Raw genomic sequence first — 21,841 nt, 5'->3', positions numbered from 1 at the left:
TTGATGAAGGATGCAGTCAGACTAGGCACACTTGTCTTGTGCCATGCCTGAGCCTGATAGCCTCCCCTCCACACAGACTAAACTAAAACTGTGCAACAGCATGCTTCAGTCTTTTCTGTCCACTGCTGAAACCACTGCTCCTTTCTCTCTCTCGTCTGAGTTCCTCGTTCTTTTAGTGCACGCTCTGCGTTTTTATCATGAAGAAAAGTGCTTTTGCAGAGCATCGTGAGGTTCATGAGTTTATGTATTTATGCTTTAATTGGTGTCATTTCACATCGGCCTTTCTCGTTGCCTTATTGATTTATGAATTTGTTAACATGGCGATTTTCAGTTAAACTTCAGAAATGCTGTTGTTGGTGCCAAAATGTTGAAGTTCTACATAGTTACAACATGCACAACATGTCCTCTCGGACCCACCTGTTAAAGTCAGACAGGGCAGAACGGATGGATGGTCTGACTTTGGGGGTCAAACATGCTCAGGCACAGCTCTGATCACCTAAAGTGAGTATACACTTCATTTTTACTCTGATATAAAGCCGTCCAGAGACCATATATAGATTTCAGGCACCTAGTGACATAATGTGGCAGGACCTGAGATAAATTCTCTCAACTTCCACAGAGTGCAGGATGCCACTGATTGACATATGACCTCATGGTAAATACATTAGTGGCTTAACAAGGCAACCAGAGCCTAAAATGCCCACTAGTGACCAGCAGTCAGTTTCAAAGTCATGCATGATGATGGACTCGTTTCCAGTTGCAGCTTAATGCCCGTACAGTCACCTGGATGAGTTGCCAGCATTCTTTCTCATGCTACATGCATAACAATCCTACTACTGCCAGCACTGAGGACCTTTTAGAGCTGTTCATTTGAATATGTTTTAGTAAAATTTTTCCTGCCGTGTATGATTTTTGTTCCATTTTTCACGTTATTCATTAAATTATATTGTCATCTTTTTTCTGCCTCTGCTCTCCATCACAGCCGAGCCTGCTCCTATTTTACCTTTAAGCAAGAAAAGTAATTGTTTTCTTTCTATTGCTTTTGTATCACGAGTGTTTGCACAGGAGTACACGTGTGTGTTATTTGAAAATGTACTAAACTAGAACCCTGCAATGCATCAGCACTTTTCACATTTTGGAGCCATCGCAAATACATTTTAGAAGCATCTAGAAAAAGCTCTGAAGATTCGACTGCAGCTGGTTTCAGAAAAGCAAACATGATACGTATTGCTCTGTAAACACCCTGAGCAGTTTTGCTGACTTCCTCAGTTTAAAAACCTCCGTCTGCAGGACTGAGGCTGAGGATCGCTTGTCAGTCAAAGCAGTGTGTGAGACAGTTTTCCTGGGATTTCCTGCCACTGAAGTCCTCTAAATGCTTCAGCTTCTAGCTTTCCACTGATTCAAATGGGAACATGCACTCCAGCTACAGGAAAGTTAAAAATTCACCTGACACTTAGCCACAGTGTCATGCCGCTCATGCTGTTAAGACACTCTAACACATCCTGCAGACTGTGTTGCTGCGAGCCCCCCGCTGACGTTAACATGCAGTTCCTACCAGCATCCCACTGTGCTGTATTTACCTGCAGGCTGTCCCATGTGATCCTGCAGGAGCGGACTTTAATTTTGCTGCATTGTCCTTCAACAGTAAATTCCTGCACCAAATCTACCTCATTCCATTCCATCCTCACAAGCGTCTCAGAGACACGCCGGACCTTAATGCTTTCTGATGGAAAAGCGTTGCCAGAGGCTTGCACGAGAACCGCTTAAAGAGGAGGAAATGAGAGCGATCCTTATCACAACTTTCCCTCTCGTCCGCCTGGTGATGTGCTGAGATTTACGACACTCGCTCTTCCTCTCCCTCACTCGCTCGGCCCACACACCCTCCCTTCTCCTCCTTTCTCTCTCTCTCTCTCATAAAAACTCTCGATTATTAGTGCGTTCTCATGTGACGTTTTTACAGAGAGCAAATCCCACCGATGTGACACCGCTTTCAACTGCCACAGTAAACATGAAAAAACACAAATAGGTGCGAAACAAGAGAAGGAACTCCTCGCCGCCCTTGTTTTCTGTTTTCTTTCAGTATCACCCTCTTTTTCTGTTATTGCTCTCAGTTTCCAGTCTCTTCGACCTCAACCTTTTCTTCATCTATTCGTCTCCACTCCTCCTTCACTTTTCTCTCTGCTTATTAAGCCCCATCTTTCTCCATATCTGTATTCTTTCATCTCTCTTTCTCTCAGTCCTTGTCATTTCTCTGCAGCTGGCTTTTTGCTGCAGCGACATCCTCTCTCACTCTCTTTCCCTCTCTCTCCTCTCACACCTCCCTTTTTCTTTCTCCTACTTTCTCTCAGAAGGAAAATCACTGCACCACAGCCTGATGGGGCACTAGCTGCTCTCATCAACCTCTGCCTCCTGCTCCAGATGTGTGGTGTAAAAAAGGTGAAGATGATCAATGGCTGTGGTAGTATGCATGGCGCACACACTATACAGTTAACAGCTGACTGCTGCTGCGTCATATTTTCATTCACACACACACACACACACACACACACACACACACACACACACACACACACACACAAACAGAGTGACATGTGACTCAGTTGCTGCATCACACATTTTCATCTTTCACACAGACAAACACACATTTGTTATTCCTCCTGTTCTGGGTGCAGCCCTCCATGGGCGTGACTGTGCTGTGTGTATAGTATATTGAGCTATGTCAACTATTTATAACCAGCAACACTGATTTTAACATGTTGTACTTTAGGATGTGAGTGTTATTTCTTTATAATGGATGGAAACTTTGTATCATTGTCACTGCAACAGTTGCTTATTGCTTTATAGTGGAGTGGAGTGGAGCTGTGTGCTTCCTGAAGTCCACAATAATCTCCACTGTCTTCTGGGCATTCAGCACCAGGTTGTTGTGGCAAAAAATAGCAAAAATAGAAAAAAAAATAGCAAAAAATAGCAAAAATGTTACTTTTAACAGTTTAATAGTTGAAGCTCAGATCTCCCAATAATTTAATTCTTACAATGTTTTTCCAAACTTGACTAAAACGTGACCTCTTTTCTATGAGTGACTCCGGGAAGGTTGGCAAAATTACTTGGGTTTTTAAGGAAATGGAAATCTTGACGCTAGTATCTGCAGACTGCAATGGAAACACCAAGAACATTAACTATTGCACCGGTGCCATCAATGAGTTCAGTCTGCAGCCACTTTAAGAAGAGGATCACAGGGCATTCTTCTAAGTTGGGTAAGTTTAAGGGAGATACCAGAGCTTTTAACTTAGTTACTTCTGTAACTAAACATCAATTACATTTAAAGTGTTTTCTTGTTGCGGCCTGCATTGTTGTATTGTTGTTCTAAATGTTTTATAGCAGGTGAATAGTCCGTTTCAGGTTTGCATCACTCATTTAATAATGCATAACACAAAGATTTCAATAAAGAGCTTCAATATTTTTGTGGATACAGTGTTATAGATGCAACATTAGGATGTTCAAAGATCCATATTTGGACTTTGCTTTTAGATGGAGGTGTTCTGGTGCTTTGTTTGGCTCCAGGATCCACATTTTGGCTGTCAAAACCCTTTTCCACCAACACTTTGCTGTGCCAGTGCAGAGCCAGTTCTGTCTTGGTGTCTTTTCAGAAACAGCCCACATTTACAGAATAACGAGAACAAAATATTTACTAATAGAAGTTTGGATCCACTTATCTGTCCTGATTTTCATTTCATTGAAGTTACCCAACTTTTTGTTTTTGGTGAGAACATGTGGAACCAGTTCTAGACTGGAAAAGAGCAATTTGTGCCGTGGACTCCTGATAGACAGAGGAGCTGCTTTCTCACTCATGGTCCAGGTGGAAAACAGTGATCTGAAGGTGACTGAAGTTTCTGACGTGCTCTTCATGCTGTGCCACGTTTCCTTCTTGAAAAAATGATTAAACATCTACATGCCTGGATGGCAGTAGAGTGTGTGATCTGGGTTTTGATCTCAACCATGTGGGTGCTCACCTGCTTTGCTCAGTTGTCAGTTTTGTTGGCTCTAACTGGTGGAGAAGTCCTAGTTTAGGGCAAACAAAATTGGGCTACTTTGATGACAGCAGGGGGTGGCTTTGAGGCTTGGATAGTAATATTTGGTGTCAGACAACCCTGGCAACCTGAGCAGTGTGTGTTTTTCAGCTGTAAACTACTTTCTCATGGTGCAATTGTGCCTATAATCTGAAGCACATGGAGATATTTGACCTTCTTAGTGTGTGCACACTGCCTTTCTCAACAGTGCTCAAAGTTATGCATACAAACACACACATTGTTCTGATCATAGGTCCCTCCAGTAATAAAACCCATCCCCTGCCCATCTGCTGTGCACCTCCAGTAAAAATATTTTTCTAAATTTACAATAACAGCCTTCAGACATTCCTGAAGCCCCAGGCCGGACCAAAGGGGAAAGCTCTGTTATCAGAAGAGCTTCAGTAACCAACATCCACACAGCAGGGTGGCCTGGTGGCTGCAAACATCCTATAACTGAAAGAGCTCATCTTTGAACTTGTCCATCATGTGACCCGACTGTGTCCTTGGGCAAAGCAGTTAACAGCATTTAATTTAAGAGTATAGGAAGCTTCGGCACAGCAGCACCTGGACTTGCGTCACAGGAGGCAATTCAAGTCCGCAAACGCCCCTGACCCTGGACTTTGAAAGGCTTCATATTAATTTAAATCAACACATCCCCTGATGTGTGTTTGGTCAAGAGCGCTCAGACACACCTGACTGCTTAATATATCCCACAGCAGCGCTCCCACATGCAGCTGGATGGGGTTGAGTTACACAGAGCAGGATCAGCAAACTGAATTCTGTGCCTTAACTCAAAGTGTGTGACGGCCCTCGTGGTTACTCTGAGGTCAGGGGCGAGGTTTGTAAGAGAGTGTGCTGCAAAGGGAAAGGCCTGCAAGACACCAGCATTAAGTAGTAACAGCTACTCATTTATTGAGCAACTAGCACTGTGTCAGTCAGATGAGAAACTATATGCTAACATGTTTTTCCTAAACAGAATAAAGTGAAACAACACAGCGACCATCTCTAATTTAGAGTATGTGTCAGTCCTTCAAAGAGCGGCACAGTTTGAGGACACAGACGGCTCCTTGATGCAGTTAATGTCAGCATGAAAATTTAATTTCGTCTGTAATTTATTATGCATCAGTACTATTGGCTAACAGCAGGACAGTATATGCTAACAAAATGCACCACTCAGAGCCATGCCAAATGTGTCAGAGGGAATCCTCTTGATTTGTTTTTTCCCTGAGATGCGAGCATAAAATTTTAACACATTTCCCAACCAGCCCCATCTGGACTGGTCATTAGACAGCCATGCCCTCCTTTCCCTAATACTGTTAGAAACTAGCTGGGTCCTGACCAGGTTGGTGTATGCTAATAGCTATTATATGCTACCAACAAACAGAGTTAGTACTTCAAAAACTTTCAGTTCACAATTAAATGTCTATCAGTGTTTTTTGACTTGTGGCTCCGTGTTGCAGTAGTTAAGGCTTCAGGCCACCAAAGATTATTGGGGAAAACTGTGAAATTCGGTAACCAGGGAGTGGGTACAGGAGGTTGCTGGCCAGGTAAAATCGATCCATAATCCACATTGATCCATACGATGACCTGTCTGCAAACGCTCGCCATTTACTCTCCGAGCTCCAGAGAAAGGTGTGGCTTTCTGCTACAATCAACACAATTCAAAAGGTACATCACACCTTTCACAGTTTCACAACTGCTTGATGTGTCGTGTTTTTGTGTTTCAAACTGTGGGCAACCAGGTCAATCTGCTAGTGGCCAAAACAACTGCAAAGAGGTTTTCATTGCTGTACTACAAACCTTTTTGCAACCAATTTCACTTAGTGACTGATAGGAAAGTCCAGCGCCAAAATCCAGTTGGGGAATACATATTTATTCCTAATGACTGGTGATTGTCAAGGCGTCACTGGCTGGTCTCTAGACTCCTGTGATTGGGGCCTAATATATATGCCTTACACACAAAAGATTACCAGTTTCAGACCAGAAGGAGACACAAACCCAGCCTCACAAGCCAGTCATCTTCTATTGCAGGTCCCAAATTCAGATAAATGAAAACGCTGCATCAGAATGGCATCCAACATCTAAAATATATAACAATAAATCTGTGCCAAATTAAACATGTGGATCCAGCTGTTGTGGTAAAGTCTTCAGAAATACTTAAAAAAAATCTGAGCAGTTTGAGGCATAAATGAAACTCTACATGATTTTCTCTGTAGCTGTGCACACACGTAATGATGGATAGACTGAAAACCTTGTGGCGTAGATGAAAATATCACAACTAAAATCATCATCCAGGAACCACAAATACAGGTAAAAATGTCACTGCAATCTGTAAAATATAACCATCAAATATAAATTATTCTTTACTCGACTGACTTTACTAGGCTGCTCTTGGAACTCGTGTATTTGTCCTTTTTTGTCGGAGAATGACAAAGTCTGGTCTACTTTTTAAAGAAAACAGGGAATACTCACTTATCCTGGATTGTTGCAGTCAAAAACTTAAAGGATGAATCACTATTCATTAGTGAATAACAATTCTAAAAACTACTACACACCGATCTCTTTCACACATCGCTGTCATCTTTACATCATCCTGTGGCAAGAAACAGCATCTGGTGTGCGTTTGTGTGCGTAAGTGAGTGAGCGCTTTTGGATATGATTACACAGCGCCAACAGCTACACCCCAACTCGGAGACACGCTTCCAAATCCCAAAGTAAGGCTGACACACATACACACACGCACACACACACAGACAAAATAACACAGTCAAGCAAGAAGAAGCCACACCCTGTTTTCACAAGATGTAAACCACACTGATTCACTGACACACAGAGAGACACACGGCCAAACGCTCCACCCTGACACATAGACAAACTGCTCGTAAAGTATCCAGCCAATGTGTGTGAGTGCAACCAGAGTCAGAGAATATCTCTCAGAAGTTTAAGGAGGAGAAAACAAGCTTATACACAATTATTCACTCGCTCAAAGTCACCTTCAGATTGGCTTCTGTTTGGTGGAGTTATTCTACTGTTTCATCTAAAGTGAAAAGGTAAAAAAAAAGTGGAAATCGCATCAACGTAGCTTCAAACACACACACACACACACACACACACACACACACACACACACACACACACACACACACACACACACACATATAAAAAGAAATGGACCAAAACTCACCCCCTCTGTCTTGTTGTGCCTCAGATCTTTTTGCTTTAAAGCAAATGTTCAAGGATGAAGACGAAGAAACACGGAGACCTTAAGAGTGTGAAGGAGTGTGTGAGGTGAAAGGAAGACGAGACGAGGGAGGAGGAGCTGTTTGGCTCACTAGCAATCCTCTTAGCCTGGTTATGTCATGGGACCAAGCTAATCCTACCTTCACTGACTGACCCACACACACACACACAGAGGATGACCATCCAGCAGACTGACCACCACCAATACGCACAAAAACAGTCTATGACTGGCTAGCCGAGGCCTAACCCAGATATACAAAGCAAATGTGCAGTTTGTGCTGAAACACAATGGTTTGGATGGTTCAAAATAGCTGTTAGTGACAAATTAAAAGCACCAAACATGAGGTCAGTTGCTCTTTTTACTGCATGACCTCAAGATAACAGGATAAGGCACGCTGGCAAAGCAAAACATGGTTAGCTGAAGGACTGACTCAGGCTGGTGACAAAAGACTAATTACCCTTTTTTTCTCTTTGTGAATTTATAAACAGCAATTACAGTGTGCGTGTATAGTGCATGTGCTGTGTTTGTGTGCTCGCATGGTTGTTCCTGGTAGAACAGTTCAATCATCACTGTCACTAATCCCCCGGCTAATCCGCTGCACTACACACACAGACAAATACATACACGCAAACGTGTACATGCATTGTGCTGTACGTGTGGGAATACTGGCTCACAAAGACACACTCATACAATTACTTCGCTGCGACTACGGGGTTTATTTTGTATTCCTCAAATTAAATGCTATTAAGGAAAGTTTAAAGAGCCAGATGTCTTTTATCCTTCGCTGACTGGGATTATTTCTTGCATTTATTTTGAAAGTCAACCCAAAAGCTATCAAAATAAATTATAGGAACATTTCTGCAAACAGAGGGTATGACTAACCAAATCCACCTTTAAAGCTCACCAATAAACACTTAGTGTATCTCTATTGGTCCATGCATGAAACACCAATATGTGCGGTACAAACAAGTTTGGTTAACCCTTTTAGATTGCCAGATATCCCTTTAGTTTATGGGTCACATTCAGTCCAATCTGATCTCAAGTGGGCCGGACCTGTAAAACTGCTGCATGATAACCAAAGTGTCTTTTAATGCTTACATCATTTCTTCATCATTTTACAAAAACAGCCCGAGTAGTTAATTTCAGCAGCATGTATTATTACATTTGCAAATCACAGCGAATCTGCAAAAGCAAAAACATGTTGACTTTGAATTTTGAGTTCTAACCATTTCAGATCTAGAATTGACTTTCCAGATATTTCTATGTATGCAAAAGACTGCTGACATGACATCACCAGGAGCAGCAGTGCAGCTTATTAAAAAAACAAACAAATGAGAATAAACTGCATTTTCCATTCTTGCAAAGACATCCAGGTGACCTTTTGACCCCCGGGCTGCATGTTTGTCACCTCTGTGCTAGTATACTTTACCTTTACAGGCCACGATTTCCCTCCTTTTCCAGTCGTTGCTCTTGCCACAGTTTCTAGCAGTAAGCAGAATCCAAATGCAGGACTCGCAGACAAAACAAAGTAAATGAAAACTAACCTTCAATTAAGTCAACAAAAATAACACTCCAAACTCTTGGAAAGAGCACACACAGGGCATTAACACACACAAAAACAACAGGAAACTGAGGCTATATACAAACACACAGACATGCAATCAATGGAAGAGGAAACAGGTGGGAAATGGGGCACAGCTAAAACTAATCACATACAAAAGAAGTAAAACTAAATACAAAACACGAGAGACTAATCATGACGACGAAGAAGATGCGGGAGAAGATTAATAACTCAAAGAACGCAAAATCCAAGCAAAACACAAAACCTTAAACAGAAGCTAAACAAGGAGAAATAACCTGAACCTCACAATGACAAAACCCACAGGCCATGATGGCGCTATGCCAAACTGGCTGCAGGTTAAACCACAGACAGCCCAAAGCTGTGGCCTGAAGAGGCCGTGTGCTATCTGGAATCAAGGAAGTCATAACTGACATGGATGGTCTCAAAGCTGTGGATGTTTGTTTGTGTGCTGCAGCTCTTCACCGAGTCCTCATCTTCAAATTTTATAACAGAGGTGTTTTGATGAAATTTTACAAACCTGAACCTAACGTGGAGCTTCAGAGGAACAGAAACAATCCCAGTTTAATAAATCAGAATATTCTTTTGGTGCATGCACATCAGTATGAATCCTGCAGTTTTAGAAATAAAACCTCTGATATGTCATGCTTAAATAACTGCATGATATATATTTTTTGTAGTTACATATACAAAACATAGACTGTGTGTATAAACATGCTGTAACTGTACAGAATCAAAATCTCAGGAGACAATGAAAGCCTGGATGTTGAGGTTGAGCCAATTGGAGATGCAGAACGTGGCCTGTCGTGTTCCTCATGTGTGTGTGTGTGCGTGTGTGTGTGTGTGTGTGTGTGTGTGTGTGTGTACCAACCTTGTCATTAGCACTTTCTGCTGTTGCTGCTGTGGTCCAGCTCTGCTCCAAAGGCTGCTGACTTCCTGCATATAAATGAACAATGAAAAGAAAAGTGTGCAGAGATATTGAAACAGCATATTAAAACTGGACCTGGGTGTGCTGAGCCCTGTGACCTGGCAGACATGTGACTGACACACACAGAAACAGAGCCTTGGCCTTAATTAACCACCGAAGCGCGCGTGTTCGCCTTATCGCAAGGATAAACGAACAGGATGTGAAAATCTGCTTTCTTTTCCCGTCCACCGCATACTAATCATTATTATTATTTTAACACTGTATTTTCAAAATAGAGAATATTTACAGCAAATACTGACGACATAATTGGTGTTCACAAAAAGAACAATAACAATATAGTAAAAAAAAAGAGAGAAAATCCTTTTTTTGCACCCAAAAAGAAAAAAAGGGATCCACTTATCTGTCCTTATATGTCATAATTAATTATTATGACATATTAATATCTTCAGTTGAATGTAAGCTCTCCTTTAAGGATGTCAGCACTAGGGATGGGTACCGTCATGGCACCGGTTCTGACATAAACGGTAGTAACCAGACCGAAAAGCAGCGCACATTTCGGTGCTTTTTTTTTTCCTGAGCTGTGATACACTTTAGATTCTAGCCAATCATTTTACGTTTCCGAGGATAGTAGGCGGGGCCAGGTACGTACGTTCTTTTAGAGCAGAGCTACAGATTAAAAATGTCCAAGGAGGACCGGTCAAAAGTCTGGCTGTACTTCACAGCAAAATATGCAAACTCAGCAGCAACAAGTGCTTTAAGCTGATTGTGATACTGTCAAAGGAGGTAACACCTCAAATCCGATGAAACACCTGGCGACGCATAGCGTTTTTTTTAAAAGCCCAGAAATGCGCCGTATTTGATAGCTTGCTGCGAGACCTCACACCGTGCACATCTACTGCGGGTGGGTTGCCAGTTATCGGAGCCGGAGCAACATCCCCCAAAAACCCGAAGAATAGAGTCCTGGCCCCTAGCTCTGCCAGTGTAGCAGAAATGATGAGGATGATGACGGCAGCAGCAGCCGTTCTTCTCTGCGTGAGTAGCTTAATGTTGTTCGTGTGTAATTTACGTTGAGTAGGCTAACCACGTTATTACATTAATGCATGTAAGGTGAACTAGCAAACATCATCATAGATACATGTGGCTGTCTTCTTGTTTGATGGCAGATGCTCCCTTCACCCTGGCCAAAAAGGCTAAAATGACCAAAGAAAAAGTGGAAAACAGTTAAACTTGAGAGGTTTTTGGAAAAAGTTTGTGTTTTTTCCATTGTTTAAGCACTGCTTCCAGCCAAGAGTGATACCATATATGCCCCATAGCTGCAGAAAAGGCTAACATTGTTATCTTTTCACAAAAAAACAGCTGAACATGAGAGGTTTTTGGACAAAGTTGGTGTTCTCCATTCTTTAAGCACCGGTTTGAGCACCGTTTAAGCACCGGCACCGTTTCAAAAGTACCGGTTTGGCACCGGTATCGGATAAAACCTAAACGATACCCATCCCTAGTCAGCACATAGATCACTGGGCAGCCCCAATAAAAATTGCCCAGGATCTTTACAAACTTTACTTTTTACAACTCCACTTATCTTTTAACTACACATTTCCAAAACTTGGAAATATAAGGGCATTCCCAAAAACAGTGAATACACATTCCTAGGGGGTGACCTGTTGGAATGTATTTGATTCACCACAGGACACCATATTTTCCATGTATTATCTTATATTGAATTCCTTTATTTATTACTTAGAAATAAGGAATGGGATCATTTACACTAAACCTCCCAAATATCCTCACCATAGGCTTTCTGTAAATCATCCTGAGAACATTCCCAGCATTGTGATTATATTATTTCTGCAGGATGTTGTAAAAACCCAAAATAAAACCTTTATTTAAAGCAAACTTCACAATAATTTTCTATGGAGCCTGGAAGTGAGCAGGAATCCTGCGACGTCACATAGTGACAAATTTGAAGATATGCATAAAAATCTTTCTGAGGAAGGCCAAAGGTATTTTGAAACTGGGCAAAGGTCATAAGTTTGTTATTTTCATCAAACAGGTCTGCTGTTAGTTTGACACCTTTTCTGCACCAGGATCCAAATACAAGCAGGGAGAAAATCTCTCTTGCTGAGAGGAGGTGTAATGTGGGTAACTAAATCCTTCCTACCAATTTATGTCTGTTTATATCTCGCCATCTTATCATTGTGTTTGGAAGAATTGGATTGTCTTTCGTTTTGAAGCTGGGTTTATTTTCTACATGTAAGCTCTCCTACTAAATCAAAGGCATTACATCCCCATTTCTCAAAAGGAGTTTAAGATAACAGTAAAGCCACTCATGGATGAGCCTGCCATGACATGCCCAATTATAATGTCTAATGTTAGGGAAGGATAAACCTCTGCAGAGAGCTGCACAGTCTTCTCCCTTGCCAAATAAATTTAGAAAAGTCTTTTTCAGTCTCTTTTGCTATCTTAGAAATATATAGTGGTAACAACTGAACAGAATAAAGTAATCTTGGCAGGATATTCATCTTTATAAGAGTTATTCTACCCATCCATGAAGCTGTCAGATTCATCCATCTTGTAAGGTCCTTCCTTTTTTTTTTTCTTTTTGCACTCTGGTCAAATTGTGCCTCAAGAAGGTGTCAATTCAGAGTCAGTCCAGAAGAAAGGGGAAACAGATGGATGTGAAGTTTTACTATAAAACCAACTGGCATTGCTCTTGATTTTATCAAAGTTAATTTTATAGCCTGAGATCCAAAAAAGATAAACCCCCTGACGAGTGAGGCTCTTATCGCCCAACTAGCTTAACCAATGTTGACGGCAAAACTTTCCCCAAAATCCTGGTTAAAAGATTCGAGAACTATCTCCCTCTCTTAGTTAAATCAGACCAGACTGGTTTAGTTAAAAACAGAGCACCTCTTACAAACATGAGAAAATTATAATTATCCTGTTTTCTATAGTGAATAAGATACAGGAGCTTATTATGTCCATGGGTGCAGAGAAGGCTTTTGATCGGGTAGAGTTGCCTTATTCATTTGAGGTCTTAGAAGAGTTTGTACTTGGAGAGGGCTTTATCAATTTTGTCAATTTTGGTCATAAGAAACCATAATAGTACAACAGCACTTCAAACAGATTCTGTGCAAACAAGATATTTTTTTGCATGCTGATGATGATCCTCTTCATCTCTACAAATCTATACTCATGTTAATGTTGATCATTCAACATTTTTGGATCTCTTACTAATACCTTAAAATAACTTAATTACATGTAATTATGTAGCTCTGTATTTATCTGTTTTTAATCTATTAATTGCAGGATTCATCTTAGATCTACTAAGATAATAATAATAATGGATTGCATTTATATAGTGCTTTTCGGGGCCCTCAAAGCACTTTACAATCCCACTATTCATTCACTCACATTTGTAGCCACAGCTGCCTTGGGGCAGACTGACAGAAACGAGGCAGCTATATCGCGCCATCGGCCCCTCTGGCCAACACCAGTAGGCGGCAGGTGAAGTGTCTTGCCCAAGGACACAACGACCAAGACTGTCCGAGCCGGGGCTCGAACTGGCAACCTTCCGGTTACAAGACGAACTGCCAACTCTTTGAGCCACGATCGCTCAAAGAGTTAAGCTCAAATGAGACAGGTTCAATCTGGGCTAATCCCAGGCAGCTCCAACTTTCACCTCCAGCCAATAAAGCAGCCACAGCAGCACTCCCCATTCAATAAAGTAGTTAAAATTGTATTTAAGCACCAGCAGAGAGAAAGTTCACATCAAGCAGATCAATAACTAAATATACTGTGTACTCTGCACTTTGGTTTTCACCGTGGGACATCGATCCATCAGTCCATCCATAATCTGACTCTTATCGCGGGAAAGCGGTCTGAGAAGAAATGCTCAGACCTTCCTTTTGATGTAATCACTCCAGAAGTGTCAGGATTTCCTACTCAGCAGACATGCTGAGACACCTCACCTCAGAGGGATCCAGGAGGTATCCTAGTCTGATGATGAGCTATGGCGCCCTTTGAGGTGAGGAGGGTTGCTTCTCTGGGTTGGGAATGAATGACTGCACCAAGTGGTGGAGTTTAATACAGATATCTAAAAATAATTTGGTTTTCTGAATGCTAACCTGAACTAACGAACTGCTTAATGAAATTCTAGTCGTGTTTCTGTGATACTCACAGCCTGTGCATGCATCTTGCAAACGTTAGCCTATATCCTTCTTTCAAACATATTTGTTTGGACCATGGATGTGACCAAGCACACATTGGTTACATCCATCACTCATATACAATCTGTGCTGTGGGCCATATTGCTTCTATTAAGTTACCTCTGTTCCATTCAAATAAGACCAGTTTGCTCTCCATGGACGGACCAAAAATTTTTAGGTAATGTGGATTAATTACAGAAGTCTTGATGATGGAAAGTGATATCCTTGCACAGGAAGTGCAAACTCACCACAGGCACCTTCAATAAGGCACTGAGGGCAGATGAAGCTAAATTAGCCTAGGAGCAGGTAATGCATTAGGGTAATGTGATGCTCCAGTCCCTGGAGAGCTATTGGCTCATTTAAGAAGCTGTTTTATTGTATTAGGTGCAGAGCCAAACACAAGCTGGCAGCAGAAGTGTGGGACAGTTTGGCTGCCGCAGGGGGCTGCACCAACAAATCCATCCCTTACAAGCACAGATGATGTTACTCTTTCTGTAGCTACGTGCGCTCACAGCTCAAAACCACATCTGTACTAAAGAAGCAGGCGGACCACAGGGAGAGAGAAGCGCTCCACAGCAGCAGACCAAATGAGCTGCTGTTCTTTTTATGTTACCACAGATCTCCTGGCATATGAACTGCGACTGGATAAAATCTGAGATCCAGACACCATAATGAAAAAATCTCAACAGACACGAGAAAGCTTTAATGGGCTGAGCCAAGATGAAAAAAAACTTGGTGGTGATTAATTAATTTTTCTGAAAAGACTTCACAGCTCGCTAACAGACGATAATAATGAGATTCTAATGAATGATAATTGAGCTTTTTAATGACTGAGGGGCAAGACGGGAACCAGCAGGTGGTGAGGTTGTCCCGTCCCTGTGGGGAGCACCAGACGCAGGCACAAAAACACACCAGCGCTACAGTGACGCCAGTACATGCCTGCTGATGAATGCTTTGGCCGGTAACTCTCAACAAACGTTACACAATCGCTCATTCGTTGATTAAGAAGTTTACGGGGGAAAATCGGGTCATTTCGCCTGCCTGGTTTCACAAAGTTCTTCTTTATGGCTGCCAGCACATCAAAGAGTTGTTTTGGCAGAATATCGCCTGGCGTTTCAGCAGCATTTGTCTGCCCCCTCGCCGTCACACCCCTGCCATTATGTAACTCTAATCATCTTATCTGGCTAATTACTGACCGAGACCCTGAACTCACCTCTAAACCTCATGCACAGCACTTATACCGTGTTTTTCCCACGTTCTCTTCAAATAATACCCCCAAATCCTTTTTTTTTTTGGTTTAACACCAACAGCTGGATATAAACGTAGTTTTTACTGAGAGCTTTAATGAATTCAGTGTGTATGTGTATTTGTTTTGCTGTACCTTGTGTCCAGGAAGGGCAGTGTCTGAGGTAGAAGCTGACCTCGGGCCTCCTGGCTCCCCACTGCTGAAGGAGATCCAACAATAACAACTCCTGAGGGAGAACTCGCTCTGAGAACAGACGAAGGGTGAGAAAACATTTGACAAAGATCCCACTAATTACATAACGTCACACTATTGTGTTATAGAGCTAGAAAGAGATAATTCAGAATTCTCACTTTGTTAAACAGCACATTTACAATTTTATCAGGTCGACATGTATAATTTCACTGACTAGTTTCAAAAAATTACCTGTGCACGTCGTGTACGGCCAAAATTGTCTATAAACGTATCCTCCACACATAGATACTGTAAAATATGTCTTTTTTTACAAACTGTGCAAAAGCTCCTTATAAGAGAATGAATAATCTTTGCTTTGGAATAATGAATAAGAATTCAAAATTGCAGCTGTATTGTTGTTGGCTGTACATCAAGCCACACATGAAAGGTTTGCAACATATATGCAGCATATGCAAGACAGCAACCTATCACCATTGTCTGCACAGTGACAGTGAAACGCACAAAACCCCAAACCTCTTTCTGAGTGGAGCGGGGCTTTAAGGATTTATTTTTACCCTTTTTTGCAAATGTTAGTGTGGAAAAATGAAGCCAGAAAAAACCCCAGAGAATCAATATTTTCACAGTGAAGTAAGCCAGCTGTGCCCTTGAGGCACAGCCTGTTGTCACGCACCAACACTCGGCACACAATTTATGCCGCCATCTATTATGTGCTGCTTTACACAGACACTCACGAAGACATGGTGTAGTATTAGAGCCGTTTATATCCTGTCTGGCCGCTCAGTCACATCACAAAGCCGCACAAACGCACCGCCGTTACTGCGCAGGCTTCACCGCGTCGACAGCTATGACTGAATGAATGTGGGCCACGCTTTAATGGACGCCCTCAGTGTGTGAATGAGATGGGCTGGTCTATTCATATAGTAAACTTGGAGCACACAGCACTCTTGATTTCACAAGCTGAAGCCGCAGCATACTGTAGGTCTGACTCGGTTTATAATTAGCTTCACAGCAAGTGACTCAGATCTGAGTTACGCCGTGTCGATTATCCTGTCTCTTAATGCAAGATTATAATCATGCAAGTGCTCCGATGCTCCAAAGACAGACTGCCAGTAGTAATTATATGAGCTGGACTCTTTATGACGAGTGTATGGATAAAGAGATGCACTGTGAGAATAGTCCAGTCCCGTTCAGCTAATTTTCTAGATGTAATATCCTGTCTTGTCTTGGCTGATTTCTAACTTTGGTCAAGATTTCTTACTGATTATGATTATAAGCCTGGGCGCCTCCAGGGTGAGGTGTTCAAGGGCATGTCCCACTGGGAGGAGGCCCGGGGCAGACCCAGGACATGCTGGAGAGATTATATTTCTTGGGTGGCCTGGGAATGCCTTGATGTTCACTCGGACAAGCTGGAGGTGGCCGGGGAGAGGGAGGTCTGGGCTTCTCTGCTTAGGCTGCTGCCCCTGTGACCCGGCCCCGGATAAGCGGAAGATGGACGGATGGATTATGATTATAAGTTAACAGAAGATATGAATAGCGGGTTGTTTTAGGGATACATTAGGGATATCCCCTCTCTTTGACATCACTGAGGCGAGAGCAGAAAACCTGACTTAAACAGAGCAGAACTGAGCTTACAGCTTACTGGGGTTATTTGTACTTACACTGACCTCCTTATTTGAAAGTTTGGTTTTAATATGAGCATCCACCACCGGACCAGAGATGTGACAGAATTTAAGCACCTAAAAGGGCCACTGACACTGATCAAATGATGCCACTTTTCAGCTCCGTGTGTGAATCTGCAGCTGCTGAATAATGCATTCGGTGTCTCCACTTTAAAGCTTTCATGAAGTTAATGTCTTGCATTTGCAGCATGTGCTGCTTTCCTTAAGTGATACTAATCAATAAGCATTATCAACCAATGAATGGACTCACCATGCCCGTTCCATACTTCAGCTAGGTGACACTCCCCCTCACCGGCCTCTTTGCAGTACTCCACCACATCGATAACTCTGGTCGCTGGAGTGACAGGGACCTCAGTTAGCATCTGCTGGGTGTCATTGAGGTAAACTGTCAGGATCACCTGCAATCAAAGAAAAATCAGGTTAATATCACTTAGATATTATTTTATATGGACTCAAACTCAGTAAGATTGTTTCCTATGACTCACTGGCTGGAATCAGATCACCAATCTCCAAATGCTGATTAAATAACTAATTTATCAGCCATATTTAAACTCTTATTTTGAAGGAGTTATTGTGGCTGGTAGCGATGATTACATTCAAAGCTAAAAATCCCAGTATGAAGTCAAGACCACCTCTGCAGCTGGATTTCATTATGTGCAGACAACAGGTGAGTCAGCTGTGATATTCAAGTGAAAAATAAATTTAATACAAAAGTAATGTATTAAAAAAACAACACATGTTAATGTTGGGCGATATGAAGGTGACCAAGGAGCAGGGGCAGATTTTGTCCAACAAAAGCATGATATAGTCCTTCATCCATGTCATCACAACACTGATCTCAGCTTAATAACCTCACAAAATCAATATTGTGAGGTCTCACTTTGAATCCTGAGTTACTGTTTTTCTTTGTTGTCTTTTTCTTGTTTTATTTTGGCGTTTCTTTTCTTTCATTTTTAATGTGAGTTTAATGTGCGTCTTCCCCTCTTTCAGTGGCAGATTCTCTTTGTACTCCATGTGAAGTTTTTTTTAGTGTTATAATTCTGTTTTCTGGTGTTTGCCTCTGAATACTCTTTGTTGGGTTTGCTTGTCTGATTTTTATGGACGTCCTCTTTACTTTTTGGCCCAGTAAAGACTGACTCTTTAATTTGTTTTCGAATCTTGTCCTACTCTATTAGTTGTGACACATAACTGGTTGTACACAGAGTAACACACACGGCCAATTCTCTCTATGACAATGGCAAACCCAGCCTAATCCATCCATCCATCAATCCTGCTTATCCGGGTCTGCGTCGCTGGGGCAGCAGTCAAAGAAGAGGTATCTCCTCCATCTTTGCCTGTGGGTCTCCACCAATTGGGACCTGCCTGAAACACCTCGCTTAGGAGACATCGGGTCAGATGAATGACCTCAACGGGCTCTTTTTAATGTGGAATAGCAGCTCTACTCTGAGCCCCTCCAGAATGATTGAGCACCTCACCCTATCTCTAAGGGAGAACCCAGACTTTCCCTGGAAAAAGCTTATTTCTGCTGCTTGTATCCATGATCTCATTCTTCTGGTCACGACCTAAAACTTGTGGATAGGTGAGGGCAAGATCATCTTTACTACTGCTGCACCAATCTGCCACTTCCTCCCCAGGTCACCAATCAACAAGACTCCAGATCACTTGAACTCCAACCAGGGTGGGCACTCCACTTTGTTCCAGCTGAGAACCGTGGGCTCACTCTCATTTTAGTGTCCGTTTATTTCTGTTAACATAAATAGAAAAAGAAATTTATGATTTTAAAGGTGATCTGCGGAGTACTGATCCCCTCTCAATAATTTTGTTATCAAATCCTGTATATTCTGCAGCCAAAAGATTAAAATGTCAATCAGAAAAGGACATCCTGTGTTATCGTCAGTGATGTCACTGGTGATGTCACGCCAGATAGTCAGCCGGCAGTCGAAAGATAAATTTAGGGTAATCTGGGATAGGAGTGCATCGACACACCACAGCGCTCACAGATACATATACACTTTTTAATCTCAGTGTTGCTTTTTCTTTTTCTCTCACGCACACACACAAACACACACAGTCTTCCTGTGCAGATACTACAGTATGCACACACTCAAAGTATACTCTGTACACTAATCCTCAGTATTCTATATACCTGTCCCAGATCATGTCAAGTAATCTCTGGCTGCATGCAGATGGACAGAGCAGAGACACGGGCTCTAAAGCTTGGATTAGACACACACACATACACCCACGAGTAAACTCCTAAACCCTGCAAACACACCAGGGGTTTTACTCGTCCACAAATCGTTCAAAGTAGGCTAATCGTGGCCTCAGAAGCGCTGTTATGTTTTTCACATGGTCAGAAACATCATTTGTTACACTCACGGGGTGCCGGCTGCAATAAAAGAACATCAAATCATCCAGTGTGCTTTTCTCCTTTAAGTGATTTAATAAAAAAAGACTACACAAAGCAGACAAAGACGAATGCAGTGCAAACACGCTGTCGGTGAATTTCACTAATAATAAATGCTGTATTTGAAACACTGTCTGCAGCACATTTTCTTGTATTTTGACCTTCGAGTGACTGAGTGTGATCACTTATTTATTTACATGTGGCCCTGTAATGTTTTTAATTGTGAAACTGGAAAGTTCGTGGTGTGAGACAATCTGTTTCTCCTAAAACTTTGGCCTGTGAGGGATCATTTATTTCCCAGCATGGCCTTTGGTTTTAATGTCATTTATTGGTAATTAATCAGGCGTCTCATATTAACAGTTATATCTTTCAGATCTTTTAGTAATCTAAATATTTTAAGCGTGTCTCGAGAAATTGTTTCAATTATTACAAATCTACAGTCTTGATGTACAAAGGAAAGTCAAATGAGGGACCGTGCCGAGTGATACAACACAAACATTATAAAAAATGAGGCAGGCCTTTATTGTGGCTGATCAAAAGTCTCAAATACAAAAGTCCAACCAGAACCAGAATCAAAAGAACACTGAATATGCAGAAAAATCAAACAGGAACAAAGCAGCAAACACAGACAGGAACATAACAGATGCTTTGATAAAAGACAAAGAGAAGATGAATTGATTGATGAGCCTTTCTGGAACTAAAACCTCACTGTTGCTCATCTGAACTCAGACTTTCCTGAGAAGGGATGCAAAGAAGCCAAAATACAAAGACCAAAGACAGAGTGAGGAACAGAGAGGAAAACACTGAGGGAACCAAGTCTACAGCAAAGAATAAAAATCAAAGCCATAATGTAAAAACAGTAAAATACTGTAGGTGAGCTTCCTCCAGCTCATCTATGGTGCTAGCATCCTGCAATACACGATTCACTCAAGCATAATTTAAAGGTTTAAATGAAACTGTATTTTCTGTTAAACAATCAGATCAGGCTGGTCTAAGCAAGTAAGTTGTATGATTTGTATTTTGTATCAAAATTATTTCAAACCATAACAATTAAAGGAGATCTCAAATTCATCCTTTAAATAAATAAATCAGTTTATTTGCTGAAGCAGTTCAATCGCATGAAGGTAAAGCTGAGCTCTCGGATCCCTCACAGGCTGCCATGTTAACCAGCTGCGTTAAACCTAAAGGCTTGGACACGATGTCTGAGAAGAAAACAAACACTGTTTTGCACTTCGCTGATGTCGTCCTGCATTAAACTTTCCAAAAGCTTCTTCTGGGTTATTATGAACACTGCATAAAAACACGAGCTGACGCGTACAATAGAAAGCTTTTTACCTCCAAATTCTGTCCCAGCTCTGTCTAACATACTGTCCTCACATAACTCCTGCATCCAAACTACAGTCTTCTTTTACAGTTTACCTGGAACTGAAAACCTTATTATGGTGTCAAACTGAAGCATGAAAAGAAAAAAAGATTTTGTGAGCCACTTTGTTAAGAAATATCTAAGTTTCATGATATCGTTTCACCTCCCATGTAAGAGGCTTCTTCATTTCTAAAAAATGGCGGAAAGTCCCAGGTACCATATATCATACCTACAGCCATGTTATAATAATAGCGCTGTATTGGATTGTAGATTCACCATTTGGTAGCATGGCTACAAGCACAATTTGGGCACCTGTTGCTGACCATGTCCATCCCTGTATGACCACAGAGCTTCAGCAGGATGATGCACCATCTATCTGTCTGTCTGTCAATCTTGTTAACATGGAGATTAATCTTTGTGGAATTTTTCTGGCACCTTGTTGAATCTATGCCACAGAGAATTAGGAAAGCTTGGAAGAAAAAAAAGGAGCCGGTCCAACTCAGTACAAGCAAGGTGTACCCAATGAAGTTACAGGTAAATGTGTATCAGTGACACAAAGCAAAAGATCACAAACCAGAAATTCCAATTTTCTATTTTGCAGCAGCACATTTATGTCCTAACTTTAACTCTATACTTTGTGCACATGCAGACCTCTAAAGTTAACAGACCTTTAGTGACTTTCCTAATGTCAGCAAGCATTTAAAGCAGAGTCAGCCTGAAACCAAAAGAACTGACAGTCAACCTTTGAATAATAATAAAGTTCACGGGGACCAGAACTTACTAGGAAAACCACAATGTAAAGATCAGGAATAAAAGCTTTAGTAACAGAACTCACCGTTAGAATAATAACATAAACCCAAACTAAAAAAATGTTCATCAAGAATCTGAAACTCAAAAGCACCGTGACAGCATGTTAGGATCAGTAAAATCACTT

At 41.6% G+C, this 21,841-nt stretch overlaps 1 protein-coding gene across 5 annotated transcripts in view; it reads right to left on the bottom strand.

Moving 5' to 3' along the window:
* LOC146646412 (apoptosis-stimulating of p53 protein 1-like) overlaps nt 1-21,841 on the bottom strand; it is a 56,689-nt gene that overhangs the window by 23,625 nt on the left and 11,223 nt on the right. For 3 of the 5 annotated variants that reach the window (XM_085390496.1, XM_085390495.1, XM_085390498.1), the window contains exons 2-4: nt 17,388-17,535; nt 15,402-15,509; nt 9,759-9,823 (exon numbers count right to left, since the gene is read on the bottom strand). In XM_085390496.1, coding sequence (XP_085246622.1) covers nt 9,759-9,823; nt 15,402-15,509; nt 17,388-17,535 — 321 coding nt within the window. Of the gene's footprint in view, nt 1-1,580; nt 1,990-7,251; nt 8,105-9,758; nt 9,824-15,401; nt 15,510-17,387; nt 17,536-21,841 lie in introns of those variants that run through there. The other 2 variants (XM_085390500.1, XM_085390499.1) reach the window with 2 other exon arrangements.

The sequence above is a fragment of the Rhamphochromis longiceps genome, linkage group LG19, assembly GCF_057381845.1.
Source record: "Rhamphochromis longiceps isolate RC_006_pf linkage group LG19, R_longiceps_female_GT1.1, whole genome shotgun sequence".
Lineage (NCBI taxonomy): Eukaryota > Metazoa > Chordata > Actinopteri > Cichliformes > Cichlidae > Rhamphochromis > Rhamphochromis longiceps.
Note: the sequence above shows the minus strand (reverse complement) of the source record. Positions and strands in the feature narration are given on the sequence as shown.